The 23,713-nt window shown below is 37.0% G+C and overlaps 1 protein-coding gene across 2 annotated transcripts in view; it reads right to left on the bottom strand.

Annotated features, from left to right (window-relative positions):
* Positions 1–4,311: 4,311 nt before the first annotated feature.
* Positions 4,312–23,713, bottom strand: part of CAPRIN1 (cell cycle associated protein 1) — a 38,230-nt gene continuing 18,828 nt past the window's right edge. For both annotated transcript variants that reach the window (XM_059139473.1, XM_059139482.1), the window contains 13 exons: positions 21,390–21,527; positions 19,789–19,841; positions 19,625–19,711; positions 17,457–17,612; positions 17,271–17,379; positions 15,357–15,418; positions 14,777–14,887; positions 14,403–14,552; positions 13,340–13,490; positions 9,979–10,173; positions 9,002–9,102; positions 7,682–7,745; positions 4,312–6,144 (listed from right to left, as the gene is read on the bottom strand). In XM_059139473.1, coding sequence (XP_058995456.1) covers positions 6,080–6,144; positions 7,682–7,745; positions 9,002–9,102; positions 9,979–10,173; positions 13,340–13,490; positions 14,403–14,552; positions 14,777–14,887; positions 15,357–15,418; positions 17,271–17,379; positions 17,457–17,612; positions 19,625–19,711; positions 19,789–19,841; positions 21,390–21,527 — 1,442 coding nt within the window. In that variant the 3' untranslated portion in view covers positions 4,312–6,079. The remainder of the gene's footprint in view (positions 6,145–7,681; positions 7,746–9,001; positions 9,103–9,978; positions 10,174–13,339; positions 13,491–14,402; positions 14,553–14,776; positions 14,888–15,356; positions 15,419–17,270; positions 17,380–17,456; positions 17,613–19,624; positions 19,712–19,788; positions 19,842–21,389; positions 21,528–23,713) is intronic.

The following is a 23,713-nucleotide window of genomic DNA, read 5'->3' as shown; positions in this document are numbered from 1 at the left end:
GCACTAACGGCACGGCGGCACGCGTGTGCAGGGACCTTTCTCAACCAGGTCGCTGTGTGATGACGTCAGAGGCCCGGGAGGCGGAGCTGCAGCCCACGTAGACAACGCGGCTGGGAAATTCCGTTTCTACTCGGGTGACTGGCGTGCCGCTCGTCAGACTCAAAATACCTTGGCTTCGAAGGGGAAAATGTGCATACAGGTGTCCGCACGCCCAGCCACTGCCACTGTACTGGGACTAGCCCGGCTTCCCAGATGGGTCCGGGGCAGCACATGATAAGTGGACCAGGATTGTGTAGCCTGGTTTTATGAGATTACCGACTCCAGGGATCTGTGCGGGATTTTGACGATTTTTATTAAAAGTTCCCACTTTGTGACAAAATGAGGAAACTCGACCAGCAGACCCAATTCATTTCACTTGACCCTCCCCACCTGCAGAAACGACCCTGTAGACCTGTCGAGAATCCAGCAGGCTTTCCATCCACCAGAGTGGGTACTTTGTAAGCTCCCTTTAGGCGCTCTTCTGAAAACCGGCTCTGGGGCTCTGCTCTTGATTAACTACTTAACATCCTTTCTTCCTTCACCCTCCCACCCCACCAGCTCCCAGATGAAACTCGCCCAAACACAAGAACCACATATATATTCTTACACATTCTTGTCTTTAGGCCAGAGCGTTGACCTTCAAGTAAATCCCAATTGCTTGCTTGACATTTTTGGGATACCTCAAATTCAAAATGTCTGAAGCCAAACTTATCTTCCCTTCCTTACTGAAATTCCTTCCCCACATCGAGACACATACAATTATAATGTAATCATCACCACCACCCATTTAGTCCAATATCGACCATTTTCTCATTCACTCAACAAAAATGCCAATATGCCAGATACAAGGGATCAGGTGACCAAAATGTTCCTATCACTCATGAAGTTTGCATAATTAAGTGCTATTAAGAAAAAAGTATCAAAAAGAAAAGAAAAGAAAGAAAAAAGTATCCAGCAAGTGAATAGTGACAAAGGATGTTTTAGTGGTGGTCATGGAAGGTCTATGAGGCAATGACACTGGAGCAAACACCTGAATTTAGAATGAGCATTAAAAATATTTGAGTGAAAAGCCTCCCAAGCTGAAGATGTAACACATAGATTTCTAGATGGGATTTGCCTAATTGGCAAGGTAGCAAAGCAGCCAACATAGCCAGACTACAATGATCAAGAATAAGATGGTAGGAAACTAGGCCAAATAATGAATGCACATGGACCAAACTTTTTAGAATTCTAGGTGTGATGGGAAAACCAGTGGAGTTGGGGGAACCGGGAAGTGACAAAATCTGACTTACCCTCAGAAAAGGCTTTCTTGGCTGCTGTGCAAAAATCACTGCAGAAGGGCAAGAGTAGCAGCAGGCATGCATTAAAAGCTACTGTAGTTACCTGCTCTAAGCTAGTGGTAGGGGTGGTTAGAAGTGCTAGATGACTCAGGATACATTTTCAAGGTAGAATCATGTAGGTTACTTAAGGACTAGATACAGGGTATGAAAGAAAAAACAATGGTAGCCGAAGTATTTGCCCTAAGCAAATGGATGAATGCAGGTTAATTAAGAGATTAATTTGGAACACTCAAGACATTCAAATAGAGATTACGGACTAGGACTGGAGTTTTCAGGAGTTTGGGATCTAGGAGTATGTAGAAGTGAATTAAAGTGATTGTATTCAAAGTCCTGGGATTAGATGAGATCACCTAGGAAAGATTCTAGCTGGAAATCAAGGTCTCACAACTGGATTACCCAGCAAAGAATACTAATTACTGAGTAGTGGCCAGTGAGACAGGAAACATGTAGAAGCCATTCACTACCGCCCTCCACTTTTTAATTTCTCACATGGGCTATTCCAATAGACATATCTAGCACCATACATTTTGTTCTCAACAATGCATTGTGTATTCTTTAAATGGCAATTTTATTAGGTGACCATCCTTTAACCCACCCCTGGCCCCATACACACAGTTTAGAAACCCTTTAGTTTCCAACTGTTAAGAGACAAAACTTAACATGGAACCTAACTATAAAGCCCCCTATAGTACCCTTGACCTGTTTCTTCAGCCACTAACAATATATTAACACCCACACTTCTCCCACTTGAGCAGCCAGCCTTCTCAATCACTGGAGATGACACCTTTGGACATTACTTTTCTCTCCACTTCTGTCTAATTATTCCTCATCTGTCAAGTCTTAGTTCAATTATTCCTTTCACCAAAGTCTCTCCTGATCATTTTGACTAGGTCATAACCTATCTGAGTCACGGCCTTTATACCTGTCATCAATCACGTTGCTCCATCATGGCATTGGTACATTTTTGTGTCACATCATTATCTTTGATGAGGTTGTTCAGTGAAAGCAGGAACCACAGTGATTTTTGTCACTACTGAATACTTAGTGCTTGCCACAATGCTCAGAAAGGACATCCAGATTTGCCTAATGAAGCCTTCGTTCAGTGGCTTAACACAGTGTCTCCGAATATAAACACAGTACTTAAAGAAAACTTGTATTTATAAATAAAAATACAACACTGAGAATTGCCTTTACTAGATCAGGTGGTCTTGCACTGTCTATACTCAATGAGCCACTCTTCTGCATGAGACTGATTAGACCTCGCCAACTCCTGTTAAATTAAGGTATTAAGATCCTCACTGAAAGAAGGTATGGTAATCTAGTCTCTTTAGAAGACAAGACTACCAGAGAGATTTCTTTTAAGCTTTTTCCTTCTCCTCTTCTAAGTAGCACTTCAGAGCTTCGCTGGATAGTATACACAACTAATGTAGACTTCACTCAAGGACAGTCAAGAATCAGATTTTAATATTTAATCTAATGTAATTTAAGACAAATAGTCTTTTCCAGTATTTTTATAAACCCCAGAATGGGAAAAGGTATAGAGATAAGCCTTAACTAATTTACATTCATTTTCCTGATGGTTTCCCTCCCCGCTGACTCTACAGAAGGGATAGGCTCAAGGGCAATACTGATTCTTTGAAAATAATTTATAGTCAGTAAAACTTAAAAGTGCTTAATAAGAACTCAAGTAGGATGAGAATTCAGGAACTTAAAAATGAAATGAGAAGGGTTTGAACTCAGTGCTTCCCTGTATCTCACTCCCCTAATTAGATATATTACTGGAAATATAATGAACAGTACAAATTTCCTAAGACACTGAGGAAACTAACTACTCAACTGCCTTCTACATTTTATGAACTGGTTGTCACAGAGCACCTCAGTTACTGAGGCTTCTGAGAATAAACACAAATTTTCATGCCTCCTTTAAGTGGAAAAGTTTCCCACCATAACAGAAATGCATATATAGGAGACAAAAGAACTGTAGAAGCTAACTGATTTAAAATGTTTAAAGGATATTTGTTTTAATATCAGGATACAGTGATTGCAAAAACCCTTCCATATTCTTTAGGATATTGGGATCTAGAAACAAAACTGCTCTAACCAAGGTCATCAATGACATTCTACTTAAAGCTTAAAAAAAAGGAGTCTCATTATCCACATGAGATAACTGATATTGTACATTTAAAAAGTACCTTATAATGTGGAGTCTTACTGTATCAAGAAGCTACAGTGACACATGTGACAGTCATTTCCTTGCAACTCTGCTAAAATAATCATTTGACCAAACAAAAGGCCTTCTGCAGGTAGGACAAGTATTCACATATTATGCAGGATGCTTAGTACCAAGACTCAGACCTTAATGGGACTTTTTTTTAAAAAGTTCTCTGCCTCATAATGAGGCACTCCTTTGAAAAATATAGTCTGAATGTGACACAAAAGCTTAACATTTAGACTGTGATAATAGAATGCCAAAAAAAAAAAAAAAAAATTCTATTTCCAAAAGAACAAACGATTCTTTTAAATACATAGAAATAATAAAACTGCTAACACCTTTTACACATTCACAACATCTACACTAATGCATAGAAGTTTGAAACCTAGAACGCATTTCTCCCCATCCCATCTCTAAACTGATTCATAGAGATCACTAGTATAAAGAACTTATTTACTTCAATTTTAAATGTCATGAAATTGTTTTCTACACAGATAGCAAATTTAGTTTTATATATAGGATTGTAAGCATACACATCTAGGGATTACCCAGTAAACCATGAATATTTTATCTATTGCCCATAAAATACAGCTAACATATGGTTGTGGTACATCCCAGGCAGATGTCATTTAAAGCACACAACGGGAGGTGCTAGCAAAAGAAATACTCATTTGCAAAAGTAAACAGAACCCTTCCAATATGATGTACCACAACCACACATGAGAAAAGAACTTACTTTATTTTAAAATAAACATTGAAGATATGCCCCCTTCCCCACCACCCTACAAAAAACTTTTTGAATGTGGAATGTTCAACAGCCTATCCATTTTAGTAGGTTACAAAACCAGCAAAAACTCCAGTTGTCTAATAATGAATGTTTGAGTATAGTTTTGTGTCTTATTTTTTGTTTTTCTTTAGTAGCTGAGCACCTACAGGAAAAATTCCTTAGCTAAAGGCTAATAAAACAAAATTCCATTTCTGCATAGAAAATATCATTCACTTAGTATTAGTAGCCTTTGCTGAATAGATGGGATTAATTCTCCATGAAGTCAAGGTGGGATATGACAAGCAGCATTAAGTTCATAGGCACACAGAACTAGTGCTCAAACTGCTAGCACAAATTCCAACAGTACATAAATTACTAAACTGTCATCTCCATCAAACTTGTGACTCTCCCTATGCATCTAAGTAAAGGAATCACCATTTTGAATATAAATGCCTCCATGAGAAAAAGGTAATTCAATCAGGGTTAGACAAAAGATAAATGCAACTACAGAAATAGCTGCTGGAGATAACCGTAAAATTTGAAACACTAACAGTGCATGGGGTGAACCACATAAGCTGCTAGCTGTTGAACACCAGTGTTTCAAGATACAACTTTTATAAACATGTTTTATTTGTTTTGCTTATACCATCAGAACTGAAACTACTGTCTGTCATTTCCCTAAAATAGGGAAATCAATCTAAAACACATACTGGTGCTTTGCAAAAGATAGCAATTTAAAAGGGTGGTAGCAGCAGGCATTTGATATTTTTCTTTTGAAAACCTTCAGGCTGCAGGAAAAACATGTGACCAAGAGTGTTATGATTATCCATTAGATATTTTCATCAGTACCTGTACCAATTTAGGTGACAATACAGCAAGATTCAAGGATTAGTGACAGACAATGTACATTATAAGGAATGATATATAGTACCAATCCTTACAAAAGTCATTGTCGAAGAAACTGTTAAGTGTTCAAAAAGGTATCTAAATACTTCACATTAAGTACAGAAGCGGCCATCCAGATTACATCCCATATTTGTTGCATATTTTTCAAAAAGTGCCAATCAAAGCCTAATTTTGCATTTTGGCTTTGTCTTATACAGTATCAGCTGTTAAAAAGCAATTTACATGTGTTTTTAACCACAGTCGTTTGGCCATAGGATGAATAGTGCTGTGTCAAAGCTGGTAGCCAGCCTTTTATATGCCCATGCATAATTTGGTATGCATCTAACGTTCAGTGCTCCAATTTAACTGGAAAAGCTGTGAAATGCAGTTGTTCCGCCAAACCACACTCCACTCCTTCTCAAAGGGAAATATTTTAGTTTTGTCAGTTACCACTAAATAACTCTAGGGCTGATTTATAGATTTTGTCCAATGTCAAAAGTCAATCTTGCTTTTTCCAAGCCACTTCAAATAACTATGGAGATATCACCCTGTAAAGTGTATTATGTTTTACTCCTAAGCAAGGGTGAGGAATCTGAGTATCATGTGCAAGGCTCAAGATGACGCTTAGGACAGAACATGCAGAATAAAAATAGTTTCCTTCCATATCCAGGTAATATAAAGCTGACAATTGTAGTCCTGTCTTTATGGGATGAAAACAGTCCCTTTACAATAAGTTTCCTGAAAGGGAGAACAAATAGATAATAACTCTTCTGGTAACATATTATGGTACACTGGCCAGTGTGTTTTTGGCGTTTAAACATAATCCTGTGAATCAGATTAATTCACTTGCTGAGTGTTCATTTGCGGCATCCCTCTGTTGGGTCTTGGGGGCCCTCCACGACCTAGAAGACAAAAATGGCATTTGGTTTTTCTTTCAAATATTATTTGCTTTGCCTTCAAGCAGATTTTCATCTGAAGTCAAGAAGCATGTGGGCAGCTTGTCACCACATTATTAGGTTTAAGAAGTCAATTCTTCAGTGTTCACCTGTCCTGGAAGTTGTCATGCGCAAATTTGCTCATGTTCTCTAGCTAAAAGAAGAGTAGAGCTAATGGAGTATTCCACCAGTACTCATTCATTCATTCATTCAACAAGTATTTATTGAGTGCCTACTATGTGCCAGGCACTGTCATCAGGCGTTGGAAATAGATACAGCAGTAAAGACAGACAAGGTACCTGCTCTCATGGAGCTTACATTCTAGTGTACACTCTAGCTTACATTTCAGTAGTAAGTAACATCATACTATCAAAATTAATAAAAGCACCAGAATGAAAAACAGACCTTGTTACCTAACTGTTAAAAAGAAACTACATAACATTCAAAATTGTATAATGACTTGTAACAGATAAAGTAACTTTTTACATGCTGTTAAAACAGATTTTTAGCTACCGGTCAACTCAACTTTCAGAGAATATGCTACAAGATGAGAAAGAACATAACCCACATTCACATGCAAATATCCTTTGATACTTCAAGTCAGTAATTCCCAAGTGATCCATTAATTTAAAAATAAAATGCACCTTTTTGCTGGCCAGCTTCTACTAGCATTGAAATCAAAGTACTTTGTAATTCCTCCTTAATATACATTTTATACATGTTATGGCCAATATCTAGAGGAAACCTATTCAATTTAACTTCCCTTAAATCAGAGAACCATTTAGAACTTCAGATCATACGAAATGCTACCTGTCTAATTGTTACACAGGTTGACTTCCTGTCCAAATAGGAAGCAGTTTTCCTCTGGTAATAGACAAAATCAGAAACTCATTAAACCTGTAATTTTTAAAGATAGTTCAATAAATTAGTTAGGATTTTGGATGTTTTATTTAGAAGTCAGAAATAATCCGACACTTGTATCGCTATTAGTGATCCAAAGGCATTGAAGTTTCAACTAGGTTCTATCACTTCTAAATGGTTCTCTAAATGGAACTATGGCTTATCTGGCCATTAAAGAACTTCTGACCCTAAAATATAATATGCATGTTCAAAAATGAAAGAGGAATAATAAATTTATATAAATGTTCAATCTCATTCCAAAAATGTCTTACAAAAATGTTTCAGTAAGTACTTCCTAAAAACATTTAGCAGGTTTTAGGACCTGAAAAATAATTTGCGGTTGGAAAAACACTTTTTCTGAGGAGGAGAAATGTTTTAGTTTTCAAGACAATTTATATAGTAACAGGGAAAGTCATTCAAAAAATTAAATTTGGGTTCAAAAGAAGTTTTAGAAACAGAGCATTTCATTTAATCCCTAGCAACAAGTCTGGTAATGATAAATGTATTCCTAACATGTAACCTACATGCAGACTATGGAACAGCTCTTCCAAGGCCAGAACAGAAGCTCCACTTAGGAGCTAGGATCACCACCACAAAATATTACCTCGTGGGGCTCCCCGTGGTCCACTCTGCCCAGAGCCTCGCTTGAAATTCTGCTGATATCCATCCTAAAAGACAAGCTAGTTAGTACTGAAGGAAATGTAATTTTTTAACGCTTACTCATCATCTATCTATTCTTATTGACACAGAACACAAAATTCTTCCTTATATTTTTTGCACATTTCAATATAATATAGCTAGAGAAGTTATTCTGTAATTGTACTTGTTATTCTCAACATTCAATGTCTCTACTCTTAAAAATCATTTTTTTCTCCTACACAAACTTATTTTTATTCATACATAATTAACATATAGTATATTAGTTTCAGGTGTACAAAAGGGGAATTCAAATATTTTATACATTTCTTAGTGCTCAAGGTAAGTCTGCTCTTAATCTCCTTTATCCATTTCACCCATTCCCCACCCACCCCCACCCCTCTGGCAACTACCAAGTTTATTCTCCATTTAAAAAATTGTTTTTTTGGGGGCGCCTGGGTGGCTCAGTGGTTTGGGCTGCTGCCTTCGGCTCGGGTCATGATCTCAGGGTCCTGGGATCGAGCCCCGCATCAGGCTCCCTGCTCCGCAGGAAGCCTGCTTCTCTCTCTCTCTCTCTCTCTCTGACTGCCTCTCTGCCTACTTGTGATCTCTGTCTGTCAAATAAATAAATAAAATCTTAAAAAAAAAAAAGTGTTTTTTTTTTGTCCACCTCTGTTTAGTTTCTTAAATTCCACATATGAGTAAGATCGTGTCGTGTATTTCTTTCTCTGACTTATTTCTCTTAGCTTCACACTCTCTAGAGGTCCATACACTTCCTGCCAAATGGCAGTATTTCCTTTTCTTTTTTTTCTGTGGCTGATAATATTTCATTATATATACCACATCATCTTTATCCATTCATCTAGTGATGGATACTTGGGGTTACTTGGGGTTATAAATAATGCTGCAATAAACACAAGAGTGCATGTATCTTTTTCAATTAGTGTTTTCATTTTCTTTGGGTAGATACCCAGTAGTGGAATTACTGGGTCATATGGTAATTCTATTTTTAATTTTTTGAGGAAACCCTACACTGTTTTTCACAGTAGCTGCACTAATTTGCAACCCCACAAACAGTGAACGAAAATCATTGTTTTCAAGACTCTATTAAATGAGCACCTATGTTGAGTGCTTAAGAAAAAGTTATCATTTTCCATAATGAAGTATCTTGTACAAAATTACAAAATTAGCCCCAAATTACTTAGTTACTAAAGTACAAACAGCCGCATCAGTCGATTTCATTGGTGTATTTAGGTCAGCTTTGTATTTTAAAGCAACTTCTACCTACCCGCTGATAGCCAGAGTAGTCCCGGGGAGCACTGAACTGAGACTGTGTATAACCACTGTTTGGAGTGTTAGAGAATGAAGGGCGGTAACCATCATATCCTCCTAAAATTTAGGACAAGAAAATAATTTTCTTATCTACACAAGGAATTTTTATTTCCTACTACTGACCAAAAAAATAACTGAAAAATTGTAAGCCATGCTAATTATTTAAACTAATTTCTAATTTCCTATCCTGATCCCATCTGTTCCTGAATTTCTGAGTATTAACTTACTTGGAAGACAACACTTTTACCCATTCATGCACACACACCCCCACACAAAAAAATCTCCATAAAGTCTGATAATTAATGGAAACAAGTATCACCTAGAAGACAGAGAAGTCAGGGATTTGACACCTAAAAAAATTCATTCCTAATTTTGTCGGTTTAAATGCCTAAAGCAGGACCGCCTGAGAAGGCTCAGTTGGTTAAGGACCTGCCTTCAGCTGAGGTCATGATCTGGGGTCCTGGAATGGAGCTCCACATCAGGCTTGTGCTCAGCAGGGAATCTGTTTTCCCTCACCTGCTGCCCCTCCCAGCCTGGCTTGTGCTCTCTCTCGCTCTCTCAAATAAAATCTTTTATAAAAAATAAATAATTGCTGGGCGCCTGGGTGGCTCAGTCATTAAGTGTCTGCCTTCAGCTCCAGTCATGATCCCAGGGTCCTGGGACCAAGACCCATCTCGGACTCCCCACTCAGCGGGAAGCCTGCTTCTCCCTCTCCTGCTCCCCCTGTTTGTGTTCCCTCTCGCTGTATCTCTGTCAAATAAATAAAATCTTTAATAAGTAAGTAAATAAAGGGCCTGTAACATACTAAAAATGTTTAAGTTGTACATAAGAGACTAATGCAGATACATATCTTTCCCCAAAACCATACAACATATTTCTATGTATTTTATATATAAAAAAAGAACATAAATTTGCTGCTGCTTTTTTTGGTACCTCTGAATCCATTGGCAGGGCCCCTATATCCATTCATCAAGCCTCTAGCACCACGGGAACCACCACGAGACACACCACGACTGTTGTAATACGGCTGATTGCTACGTGGAAATCCAGTGTTCTGCTGGGGAGGTTGCTGGTGGTTACCAGTCACTTGATGGGGCTGGTCCTGGGAACCATGGTAGGTGCCAACCACTATAATAAAAAGAAAAAATTTATACACTCATACCCCACATACACATAGCTCATTACAACCTGTTCTCTCAGTTTCTGGTTTAAGAGGTGCCTTGTACTTCCTCTTCAACTTGTCTTTAAATTTTCATATTAACAATAGTGATCACTATCCATTAGTTAAGTTATTAAATCCCTATTTTCCTCCTACCCATATGTTAATTAACTAAAGAGAATATAATTCTCTAACAATAATTCCAAACCTTTAGAAGCACACAAATGTGTAAGAGCACAAAATTCTATCCTTCCAAATGAAACAAAACCTATATTATTAAATATCTTCTAAGAGGCACCTGTCTATTAGCACAAGAGACCCACAATAACTCAAAAGATCTTACATACTGGAACAGTACAATTTAATTTTTATATCATTTATTTCTTTTCACTAAAAAGTTCCTTTGTGGTAAAAGTTTTCATATCCTTTTAAAGATTTTATTTATTTATTTATTTGACAGACAGAGATCACAAGTAGGCAGAGAGGCAGGCAGAGAGAGGGGAGGAAGCAGGCTCCCTGCTGAGCAGAGAGCCCGACGAGGGACTCGATCCCAGGACCCTGGGATCACGACCCAAGCCGAAGGCAGAGGCTTTAACCCACTGAGCCACCCAGGCGCCCCTCATATCCTTTTAAATTGCCCTTGCTACTTAGGGGTGCCTGGGTGGCTCAGTGGGTTAAATTGCCCTTGCTACTTAATGAAACATACAAAACCATGCTCTCCCACACCTAGGCAACCATATGGTGGAATATCCAGTCAATTAAAAAGATAAATCAGCAGAGGCCTTCAGCTTATACCCCCCCTTACTGCCTGATTGCACTTCAAGTCCTTTTGAGTACAACCAATTTAGAAGACAGTTAAATATTACTCACAGTGGCACTCAACCTGATGAGGTGAAGAGAAGATTCTAAAAGGTTTACACTAACCTTGCACACCCCCTCCTCCTTCCCAATGGAGAGAAGTCTAGAATCTAGAAATCTTCAAAAACTAAATCCTGGGACGCCTGGGTGGCTCAGTGGGTTAAGCCGATGCCTTTGGCTCAGGTCATGATCTCAGGGTCCTGGGATCGAGTCCCGCATCGGGCTCTCTGCTCAGCGGGGAGCCTGCTTCCTCCTCTCTCTCTCTGCCTGCCTCTCTGCCTACTTGTAATCTCTCTCTGTCAAATAAATAAATAAAATATTAAAAAAAAAAAAAAAAAAAAACTAAATCCTGAGGCACCTTTCTGATACTATCCCAATGTTTATAATTCACAGAGGAGACAAAACAGGATGCAAACACTACCTTTGGAAGGTGAGGAAGGTAGAGACTAAAGGAAGGCCTATACCCCAGGAACAAAAACAATCAGCACCTCTTGCCAGCCCAAAACTTCCCATGTTTAGGCAAAGAGAACAGGTGGTGTGACTCCTGAAAAACTTCACCTGATATATTTTATATCCTGAAGAAACCCCAAACACATTTATCAGTTCTCAGAATGATATCTGGAGTGAGTAAGCCCAAGTATGCCTAGGAGGAGAAAGAGTGGTGGCTCCTTTTTGAACTATGTAATTAATGGACCAATTATACTATCTACAGTGTGATCTTTCTATAGACTGCCTTTCACTACATTCCCCAAATTTAAAATTACAGGCTACTATCATGATTACAGGTAACATTTTCTATCTGAAGAGATTCATTCACATGCATGTAGAAGAGTGGTCAAAAGTGAATTTTCAACTCAACTTTTTATCAGTAAGAATTTTATTAGTCTTGGTCAAATCTCACTGCAAGAAAACTCTTAGTGGTACAATTAAAGTGTAATCTTTATTTAAAAATACCAGAAATCAGGGCACCTGGGTGGTTCAGTTGTTTTAAGCATCTGTGCCTTTGGCTCAGGTCATGATCCCAGGGTTCTGGGATCAAGATCTGCATCAGGTGCCTGCTCAGTGGGGAGTCTGCTTCTCCCTTTGTGCCTCCCCCCAGGCTCATATCTTCGTTCTCTCTCTCTCTCTCGCAAAAATAGATAAAAATAAAATTTTTTAAAAAAAAATTTTAAATACCAGAATTCTTTTTAAAAAACAGAATTTCTATTAAAGTGTGTATCATAAACTTCAAGTCCATAAAGAGCCAGATTCTTGCCTTATCCCGTTTTCATGTTGTTCCTGACTAAACAGTACAATTTGCTGTGGAGCAGGTGTATTTGGGGCCTTTAGACATTGTGCTGACATGCTTATGAGTACATGGCAATAATTAAAGGAGCATGAGGGCATGAAACCCAGTTTTATCCCTCAGCAGCTAAACACAAATAGCGTAATGGATAAACATCAGATTATAGCTGATTCAAACTCCTTACTAATTACTGGTGCTTAAAATTATAGGAAATACATGTAAGAATTTAGTACTGAAAAATCCATAATGTTGATCCAGGTCTATCAAGAATTTAGACAATTAAAATATCTCATAGTTATTTAAATCAGTCTGATAAAATCAAGCTATTAACTCCTACTATTTTAGAAAGGTCTGTTAGTTTGCTATGGGATTCCAATTAAACAACCTGGGATCTAAATAACCAAAGACCTAAAGCAGTTATTTCATGCCTTACAAAGTTAAGAAATCTACAATACCTCCAGCTACATTACTACAATGGATGTGGTAACCAGCCAACTTATGAATGACCTTACTTGCCAACAAAAGACTCTGTTTCAACCTAGTCTACCAAAGACAGCTACCATGGGATTTTTGCCTGCTTTATTCTAACTAGCATACTGACAACCAAGCCAACTCCTTACTGCTTCTTAACTGTATAACTGACTTACTACCTACCAGGTATCACGCTATTTGGCTTCAATTAATTAGCAATCAAAGTTGATCATAATTTAAGTAACAAGCTTAATTCCACTAAAATCATAGAACGAAAAAGGGATATTATGAGCGCTTACTGATCAAAAGAAAACTGGTGTAAGGCCTCCCAAAAAAGTGCAGGCACATACAATAAATATGAACTCAATTGAATTCAGGTTCTGTAATGAAAAATCTGTAAGGTCTACTACTAAAACAAAAACTCTTGGACCCCGACACTCTAAAAATCTAAACTCTCCTACCACCGTCAGTTAACTGTGTTGGAGGGCAAGAAGCCAAGGAAGTGACACTGGTTTTCCTACCTGTTTGAAGCTGTTCTTGTTGAAGGTCTGTTTGTTCTACTTGGTGAGGCTGACTAGAAAAGCTCTGGTTGTAACTGGCCTGGTACTGATTTTGCTGTTTCAAAGGTTCTGGTTCATTAACAGGAGGAACCGGGGCATTCATATTGAACACCTGTAAGTAAATAAAGTAAATGATTACATCATCCCTTTACGCTAATAATTTCCCTATTTTTAATAAGCCAGACCTCAATGCTGGTTTTACCTCAACTGTAAATGCATTACAGTTCCAAACACATACACACACTCACTCTCTATATATACAGTGTATATATATATATATGTATTTTTTAATATACAGACATACACACCACACAGCACTTAAAGGAGAGCATAAGAGGGGATCAGAATCTAAAAAGACACAAAAATCAGCAGCTTGGAAATGAAATTATAAATGAGAAAGCTTTTTAAAGATGCAAACCACTGATACAATGTCACTTACAGAACTTAATTCTATGAACTTTAACTCTGAGTTGAATCCTTAATCATTTTTTATTTTTATTGACATTTTCAGCAAGTTACTACTTTAATATTTAATTCTGAACTTTCCCATGAGCACCAATTTAGCTGTATCCCATTAATTATGGTATTTTCATCATTTTCTAGAAACCCCACAGTTTAGAGATGCTTACTGAGAAACCACAATGAACTATAATATGTGAAATTTACTATGAGAAATGTCCATAAAAGATTAAGCAAGTATGGAAAAAAGTAGACAACTGTTAAATCTAGGTAATGATTTATATATAAATATCATAGTAGTCTACTTTTCTGAACATTTACTTTTATTAATCAAACCAAAAAGGATGAAACTATAAAAAACAAAGATGTGAGCACACAATTCCTAAAACTCAAATATTATCTCTGGGATCAGGAAAAAATTAGAATTTATGTTCAATTAAGTATACTCTACAGTTTGGAGAGATGCAAACTCAAATACAAAGCTAAATGAAGACTTTTTTGTTGAGACTCTGGCATGATCATACTACACACTAGGCATTTAATATCAGTTCAATTAATTACTCACCGTTTGCATGGATTGGAATGGAGCTGCATTTACATTGATTCCACTGCTATGTAATGGTTTGCTTGTCCCAGCCTGGAACACCTGAGGCTGAGAAGCAGCCGGAAGGGAAGATGATGCTGTAGTCTGGTCTGTATTTAAGGAGATTGTTGCCTAAACACAAAATGAATAGATGCACTTTAGTGATAAACTATATTTAGCCAAGTCTACTATCCAAGACTTAGTATGTTAAGAAATTCAACTATTTCATAAAAGCAAAATACTGTATTGCTTGCATTAGGTCCAAAAAGAATAACAATATTAATAGTAATTTACCTCTGCCCAATTCATGAGTAAGTGCCTCATCAAGTTTATGTCACCTAGTAACAGAAACTTGCCTGAATCTGGTCAATTGGTTCCTTTTGTGGTCGCTGCTCTGTAGCGTGAGAAGGCTGGTACAAGGGTTGAGATGCTGTATATCCCTCACTTGTGGATGAAACCAAAGGAACCTACACAGAAACAAAGCAATCAAAGCTGCTTTCTGTTATAAACTCTAACACAGACAGGGCTAAGAAACAGATATACCTGTTAAAGAGACTATAAAACGTAACAACTGCAAAAACTACATCTAATATTAAAACTGAAAGTTAAATACACCCAAATTCACTTATGAAGTCCCCAACAAATGCTTCTAAATGGCAATATCAACACTGAATTTTAGAATTTTGACATTTAAACAGGTCTTCTCAAATTCTACTCAGTTCAAAATTAAAAAATTATTATAAACATGAGACTTAACAAAAACAATGTTTTTTAGGTTATTAAAACAAAAGTAGATATAACATGGAAATAAAGGCTGACAGCTACCCACAACAGACTTGGACGATGATAAAATTCATACCTCACTTTCATGAGCCATTAAAGAGACCCAAGAACTGATTAAAAACAAACCTACAGCAGTATTTCTGTCACTCTTACCTGTGTAGCTTCTGGTTGTACCGGAACTTGATTAGGCTGAGCAAGTCTAGATTCAGAATGAACTGTAAAATTGACCCCAAAAAATCCACTGTTAATCCAAAAATCAAATTTCTTCAGAGAAAACTTCTATAGCCAAATCCTAAAAACACTTTAGTGATCATGAAAATAAACTGGAAAAGTATCGTTAGGATTTTAGCTTTTAAGTGAGCTTTTCTGGTTTCCTTCTAGTCATAATGCTTCCACAGGAAAAAATAAGAATACGCTTTTAAAACGCCTATATTCAATTCAGTGTGCAAACTGTCAACTCCCACAAGTCTTCTACTCCCTTCCTCAACCATGGTTAAAGAATCAAAAATTTGGATCTGTGGTTAGTCCTTTAGAAATCACCCATTTTGCTAAGAGAGGCTAATGAACTCCACATTAACTGAGTATCTAAATGGCTTACAGGTTCTATCAATGCTGTATATGTTGATTCTGCCACAATTTTTCAGTTGTAAAAACTATGTGTTGTCTTTCTCTGGTAGAACTTGGAAAACGAACACTAATAACTGTTTCTTTTCCATAGGCCTAACCATAATTTATTTTCTAACTCTTGGTAGAAATATTAGATATGAGCTTCCTTTACTTTGGAGAAATTGTAACTAACAAACTAACAGTGTCATTAAACATGCTTTCCTCAGCAATTCCTTTTGTGACTGAAGATTTACATGATATTAAATATGTTATTTTATTTATTTAAGATCCTATCCATTTATTATTTGACAGTGAGATAAAAGCAGGCAGAGCAGCAGCAGAGGGAGAGAGAGAATGAGACTCGCCCCTTGAGCAAAAAACCTAACACAGGGCTCAATCCCAGGACCCTAGGGATCACGACCTGAGCCGAAGGCAGACACTTAACCGACTGAGCCACCCAGGCTCCCCAAGTATGTTATTTTATATAGTCCCACTTTTGTACCCTTAATAGTTTTGGGAAAAACACCAAGACTCAAAATGACTGACGGTCCTGGAGAAAAATAGACCACTTAACCACATACAAGATGCCAATCCTCTTTAGTGCTATTTCTAGTAATGGTGTAAGATTAGTAATACAAGTCTGAAACTTAAACTGTTTTTTTATTTTTTAAGATTTTTTTTTAATTTATTCACTTGAGAGAGGGTGAGAGAGAGCATGAGAAGGGAGAGGGTTAGAGGGAGAAGTAGACTCCCTGCTGAGCAGGGAGCCTGATGCGGGACTCAATCGCAGGACTCCAGGATCATGACCTGAGCCGAAGGCTGTCGCTTAACCAACTGAGCCACCCAGGCACCCAGAAACTTCAACTGTCTTTAGGCCAATCTTCCCCTTTCCTCTTAAGCAGCCCCTTAACCACCTCACTGTTGCATCTCATTTTTATTTAGGTAATAAAATGTTCAGAAATTCTCCTAAAAAGCTGCAAACACCCTTCAAAGAAAGACACCTCTATTATTTTTATGCTTAATTTTGAAATTTAAAAAGCCAAGCACAATTTAACTTATATAAATTACAGTAATAAGCAAAACTGGTCTGTAATGTTACAAATCAGGAAATGGTCCACAGAGCCAAAAGAGAGGGTAAACTAGTAACTGAAAAGGGACACAAATAGGCTTCTGAGGTACAGGTATGTCCCATTTCTGGGTGCTGGTGTGTTCAGTCTGTGAAACTCATCAAACTACATTTGCACATACTTAAGTTTATATATGATAATAAAAGGTTAAAAAAAAGTCATGTAACGACAGTTATTCATATTATAGGGAAAAACAGTATTTCCTACCAAATTAAAAGACCCAAGATCCAAAAGTTAAGCAAACATTAAAAGGAAATAATTAATTTTCACATACTTTACAAAACCTGAGAGCACTGGCCCTGCATTTCTCACAAAAGAATACACCATTACTAACCCGGAGGGCAAACCAGCTGGGGCATGTCCATGTTTTGTGTCGGATTCATAGGCTGTGCAGATACAATGGCAGGATCAAGTGTCTGGTTTTCAAAATCCAGCATTGAATCCTGCAAGTCAGGATATAATGGAATTAGATTAAATAATGTAAACACTTTCAGTTAGTGTTTGACTCAACTGCACCTACCTGTATGAAATTATAGGGCCCCTGCATTTGCGCCATAAGGTCCTGGACTCGCTGTCTTCTCACAACAGGATCTGCCTGAGCCACTGGAGTCAAAGAATGGGGCTCTGGCACTGAAGGAGATGCAGCCTGAGGTTGCTGCTGGAGTGAATTTACCACCTAAAGGGGAAAATGAGGGGAGAGATGCAGACTGGGAGCATGAAAAGAGCTCCATTCATTACCATCATGATAGGTCCCCAAACTCTATATGGCACTATATATACTATAAACAAAGTAGCAGGCTTTAATGTAGTTTCTCAAACTGACCATAGTTATAAATTTAACATTGAGTGCTGTCACTTCTACAGTGTTCTCAATTCCACAGGACGACTATGTAGCATTTCAGATTAACTTTATAACCTGCTTTCAAAGATTACCCGTGCTTGCTTCCTGAAAGAATGTACTGTGCTTAAAACTGCTATGCCTTCTATAGAAAGAAATTAAACCTGTATTTACCTCAATACTTGACTGAGTCAGCACTCAAGAAAAGTTAGTTGTTATCATCATCAAACTTTGAGTTCCTACTATTTCATTCTCTCTAGGATGAAGCCCTATCACCTTATAGAACTTGCTACAAAAGCCAAAGATCACTATACCTACCTTTTACCTACCTCTAATAATTTCTTCTGATTATTATTTAGTAATTCCCCACTCTTCTGGGAAATCTCACTGATTTTTAAATTTATGTTCTGTCTGGCTTCTAATCCTGGGCAAGTCATATCTGGTGAGCCTGGATAAATCACAAGCTTATTTCTCTTATAAGCAATTGTGAGATAATCACTACTTAAACTGTTATGAACACCAACTGATGTGTCATCTACATCTACATCTCAAAAAATTCTTTAGAATTCCATCCGAATAGCCTTTGGAAAGGTCCCACCTACCAAGTACTTAAGAAAAAACCATACTGGTACAGTACTAAGTAAGAAAATATACTATTCTCTCCCAATAAAAAGCAAAAAGTTCTACTAAGCACTGTTACTTCTCAAAACTTTTCTACTATGCCAACACATACTTTATCCCTAACATTCAATGTTTTTAAAATGCTAATTCATATTTCTACCCCTATATTCATGCTAATATATACCTATTACCTCATTTCCCTAAAAACATATGCCAAATCTACTTAGTCAAGGCCCAGGAGGTTTGCATACCTTACACAAATCACCATTCTACAGAGAGATCTCTTAGATCTATTTTTCTTCTAACCCTCCTCTAATACTTCTGAACTGCCTTGCACAATTCAGCAAATACATATACTGTCTTGCTAGGGCTTCATGGGACACTATATTCATCCAAACTAGGTAACTTTGTAAAATACAGGGCAAGTTCTTTACTCAATCTATCAACAGTGCATTTTGGCACATCTATAAAGAACTAAAGGTACTAACACACCTTTGAAGAATGATCTTGATGGAATAATATTAAAGAGATAAGCATTATTATTCACAGCTGAAAGCTATTTTTTCTGTACTTCAGATATATAAAAGCAGCAACCAAAAGGAGGATGGAAAGGATGGCAAGGACCAACTTGGTAAGGCATTCTGATTTTACCTTATAGGTTACACAGCACCATCAAGAGTTTCAAGTAAAAGTAACTTAATTAAAACTCTTCTAATAATTGGCCTATAAAAATGAGTAAGATAGCCTGGAGCACTCAGGAAAGAGAAATATGAAAGGGACACCTGAACTAGACATGAGGACCTGAAGAAAGGTAATGTCAATTGAGAAACAGAATTAAGAAACACTAGAGAGATCTAGAGCATTAGGGAGAAGGAGTCTAAGATGACACTCCAACATATTCCCTTGGAAGGTGGGCCTTTTCTAAAGGCTATCCATGTGGGTTCCCAGATTTTTTATAGAGCAACCTGGTATCAACAATATACAAATCATGTACTTTAATAACCCCAAGTCACACACATATAACTTTATATATATGTTCTATAGTTGGATCAACTAGAGATTCTACTAAACATCCACAAGTATAAATAATCTTTTAAACATAATGATCTTTTAAGTTTAATAAGTTTGTTATGATAATGTATTAAAAACATACAATCTTAATTCCTTCTTAGGAGATAAAAATTACTAATAAAAAAAGACAACAACCTTGCACCCAAGAGAACTCTTACCTCAACTGTTTCGACTGTCCACTCATCTACCTGCTCCTTTTCACCACTGCTGAACTGTGTTTCTGCCATAAATTGTCTATTTACATACTGCAAAGCAAAGTAAATGTTTCAGAGTTCTGCTTGAAAGGCAGAAAAAGCAAGCCAGCATTAAATAAAAATCATACCTCTGTTGATTCAACTTCACTTTGTTCGGTGTACTCTTCTGCTGGCTCAGGTTCTAAGATGTTAAAAGATGATATAAATGAAGAGTAAGAAAAAAAAATCTTCTTTAAATATTTTATTTATTTATTTATTTGACAGACAGAGATCACAAGTAGGCAGAGAAGCAGGCTCCCTGCTGAGCAGAGCGCGGATTCAGAGGCTCAATCCCAGGACACTGGGATCATGACCTGAGCTGAAGGCAAAGGCTTTAACCCACTAAGCCACCCAGGCGCCCTAAGAAAAGTTTTTTTAAAATTAGCAATTATTTTAAACTCCAAATAAGTTAGCAGTTTACCATCAAATAACCAGAACTTATTAACAGAGTTATAATTAGATTTAAGTTTCTATATTTTAATCATTCTTACAATAATGTATTTAGAAAGAGTTTTCTTTACATTTACTCCAGAATGAACAGGCTCAAGAGTAGTTATCCTGGATTAGGTATAATGCCAATAAAGAGCTAAGTTAAAACTTCTCTCTCTAGCCTAAGAAGTAATATTATAAAGCAGCATACAGATTGAAATCATCCTCTCTATTTTAATCACTTGGTGAAAACATTTAAAGGTGGAGAAAAGACTTTGCTATGTTGATCTGCAACCATAAATTCCACCAACGTGCAATCTCCCTTTGTAGCTTCAACCTAATAGCTAACATTGTATGAAGCGCTTACTATGTGCCAGATACCTGATAGATACTTCTCTCTAAACAGAGAACCTGAGGTACAGAGAAATTCAGTCACTTGTCCAAAGTTTCATAACTAATGAGTGTCAAAGCCAAGATTTCAATCCAGGCAATCTGAATCAAGAATCCATGCTTTTTAACCACTACTACAAAATTTATGCTCTGACAATGCTTCCAATGATACTCAGACTTAAGTTATCGTAAAAGGACTCCTAATGAGTGCTTACATACTTACTAGTTTATGTCAAGTGTTAAAGTTAACTGGAAAAAATCTCATTCCATTGAGATATTTACACTTGAAGATTACGGAGTTATAATCACCCCATTTAAAACATACACATGCATATATGTGCCCTCATACTACTCACTTCATATACTAGCATGGTAAACAATGATAAATCTGGGCATGTCAGCCAAAATGTAATTTAAAAAGCCCTACAACATTTCTCCTCATCTATATTACAAGAGCCCAGCAATACTGCAACAAAAAAATACCGGTTTGTAACAGTGATCCAACTGAACATTTGAACCAGTAAGTAAATGACTGGTATTTGGGCAGAGGGAAAGGGAGACAATCTTAAACAGATTCCTGACCCAGCATGAAGCCATACGCAGGCTCTATCTCACAACCTTGAGATCATGACGTGAGATGCAGTCAAGACTAGGACACTCAATGGCCTAAGCTACCCAGGTGCCCCTAAATGACTGATACTTAATACTTCTGGAATAACTCTTAATACACATTTAATATTTTGTCATGCTTAAAGTTTCATTAAAAACCTCAATGTGCTTATGTAACTAAGTAAATGTATGGCCTGAACTTGTGGCAAAAGAAGTAAAACTAGGACTATAAACTAAAGCTCATATCCACCCAAGTACTTACCAGCTTCAGCTACCTGGTCTTCAGCTGTAGGTGCTGAAGCTGACTCTTCTTCCTCACACAGCCCATTCTGGTGGTTGTGGGTGCTGTCAAAGTAGTTTGACTGGAAAACACGCTCAACAATTTCCTTTAGAGCTTTATCTAGAAATTGATATGAATTATAATGTTAGACCATCTCAGAATGCCTGACTTGAGTAAGATTCAACGCGCTACAAAATACTGCTCCAAGAAAAAAAAACTTGTCAACCCTTACTGAAACATACATATAAAAAACATTAAAATCGGGGCGCCTGGGTGGCTCAGTGGATTAAGCCGCTGCCTTCGGCTCGGGTCATACATGATCTCAGGGTCCTAGGATCAAGTCCCACATCAGGCTCTCTGCTCAGCAGGGGGCCTGCTTCCCTTCCTCTCTCTCTGTGATCTCTTCCCTTCCTCTCTCCTACTGTGATCTCTCTCTGTCAAGTAAATAAATAAAATCTTTAAAAAAAAAAAAAAAAAACATTAAAATCCACCAAAAACAGAAATGATGGAATGATAGAGAACAAAAAGAACCTATTAGTATTAAACTTTACACACTTAAAGGAAGTTAGTTCAAAATAAAAAGCTGATGTTATTATTTATTCATTTAGTATATATTTAACGCCTACGTATATGTTGGGCAATGCAGTAGGCAATGGGGCTACAAAAAAGATTTGTAAAAGATACAATATCTGCCCTAAGTTTATAGTCTAATAGAGAATTATCAGATACAAAAACAGTAAAATCACATCTGTGAAAAATACTACACAAAGATATAATGGATTGGACCTAGGCAGGAAGAAACTTGAAAGGCTTTCCTCGTAAGTGCTTCAAGAGCACAGATCTGGAAGATGAGTAGTAGAAAGAAGAGAAGTGCTTCAAGGGAGAGACAAAAGCATTTACAAAAGCCCTATATGAAGATAAATGGTGCCAAATACAAGAAAATGAAAGCATGTGCTGTGGCTTGAGCCATAGGGAGCAAGAAAAAACAAAGAAAAGACAAATCTGGTAAAGGCCAGAACATGCAAGGTCTTTAAGTCAAAAACAACTGTATGTAAAATATAATATAAGAAAGCCATTAGAAGAATTTAAAGAAGGATGGGGAGGGTGGATTTAGTTAAGAGATTGCATTAGACAAAAGACAGGAAGAAAAGTAGAAGAGAAAAAGAAGTAGACAGATTCAAAACATATTTAAAAAGGAAAGCTGTCAAAATTTGATACACCTGGACATAAGGGGGCAGGGCAGCAGGTGAAGGTATGTGTCAAGAATTAATCTCGGGGCACCTGGGTGGCTCAGTGGGTTAAAGCCTCTGCCTTCAGCTCAGGTCATGATCCCAGGGTCCTGGGATCGAGCCCTGCACCGGGGTCTCTGCTTAGCAGAGAGCCTGCTTCCCCCTCTCTCTCTGCCTTCCTCTCTGCCTACCTGTGATCTCTGTCTGTCAAATAAACAAATAAAATCTTAAAAAAAAAAAAAGAATTAATCTCAACTTCCTGGCCTTTTATATAGTACATGCAAAATGTACCTATGTATGTAGAATGTATCTATCCCTAATAGGTCACTTTACAGATAAATAAAACTTCAAGGACATTATCACAATATAGTTAATCTTGTTAACAATAAAACTAACAAGTTTTTGAATGAACATTTCACATCTCCCTTCCTCTGCATCAGAGCCTCGTAACTAAGAATTACTTGTTTTAAAAAACTTGTGAAAACTAAATGTACATAAAAACACCAATTTGAGTCATTAGTAACTTTTCATTAGCAATAAAGATGTTACATTCTTAAGATACACAAGACTAGGCAGAAAATAACATCCAAGTAAGATATAAGCTTAGACATTTAACCCTCGTTTCTCCTCAGTAACGTTCATGAAAATTTGATCAGGCTTGACCTAAAACTACTTTTTAAGCTAACAAGTTTATACACACATGTAGATTTCTTTCTATTCAAACTTCAAATGATAAATTAAGTACATATTTGATGCAGATCTAAAATTAAGAAGCAAATATGATTTTTTAATGAATACAGTAAATAATGCAAGTTAACAAACCAAGAAAATTATTTCTTACATGAAAAGATACAAAAAGATTGGTTCCCATATTTGATTTACCTTTTCCTTAAAGCAAATACACTCCAAATTACATCATACAGTTTTGCCAATTAAAACTTGTTATCCAATATTCCACCAAACAGCTAAAAATAAGGTATAAACACAGATACACTGATCTTAATATGTTCAAAATCTACTTCCTAAATCAACTTAATAAATAGCAAAGATAAGAACCTATTCCCTTATTTACTAAGG

Source organism: Mustela lutreola, chromosome 1, assembly GCF_030435805.1.
Source record: "Mustela lutreola isolate mMusLut2 chromosome 1, mMusLut2.pri, whole genome shotgun sequence".
Lineage (NCBI taxonomy): Eukaryota > Metazoa > Chordata > Mammalia > Carnivora > Mustelidae > Mustela > Mustela lutreola.
Note: the sequence above shows the minus strand (reverse complement) of the source record. Positions and strands in the feature narration are given on the sequence as shown.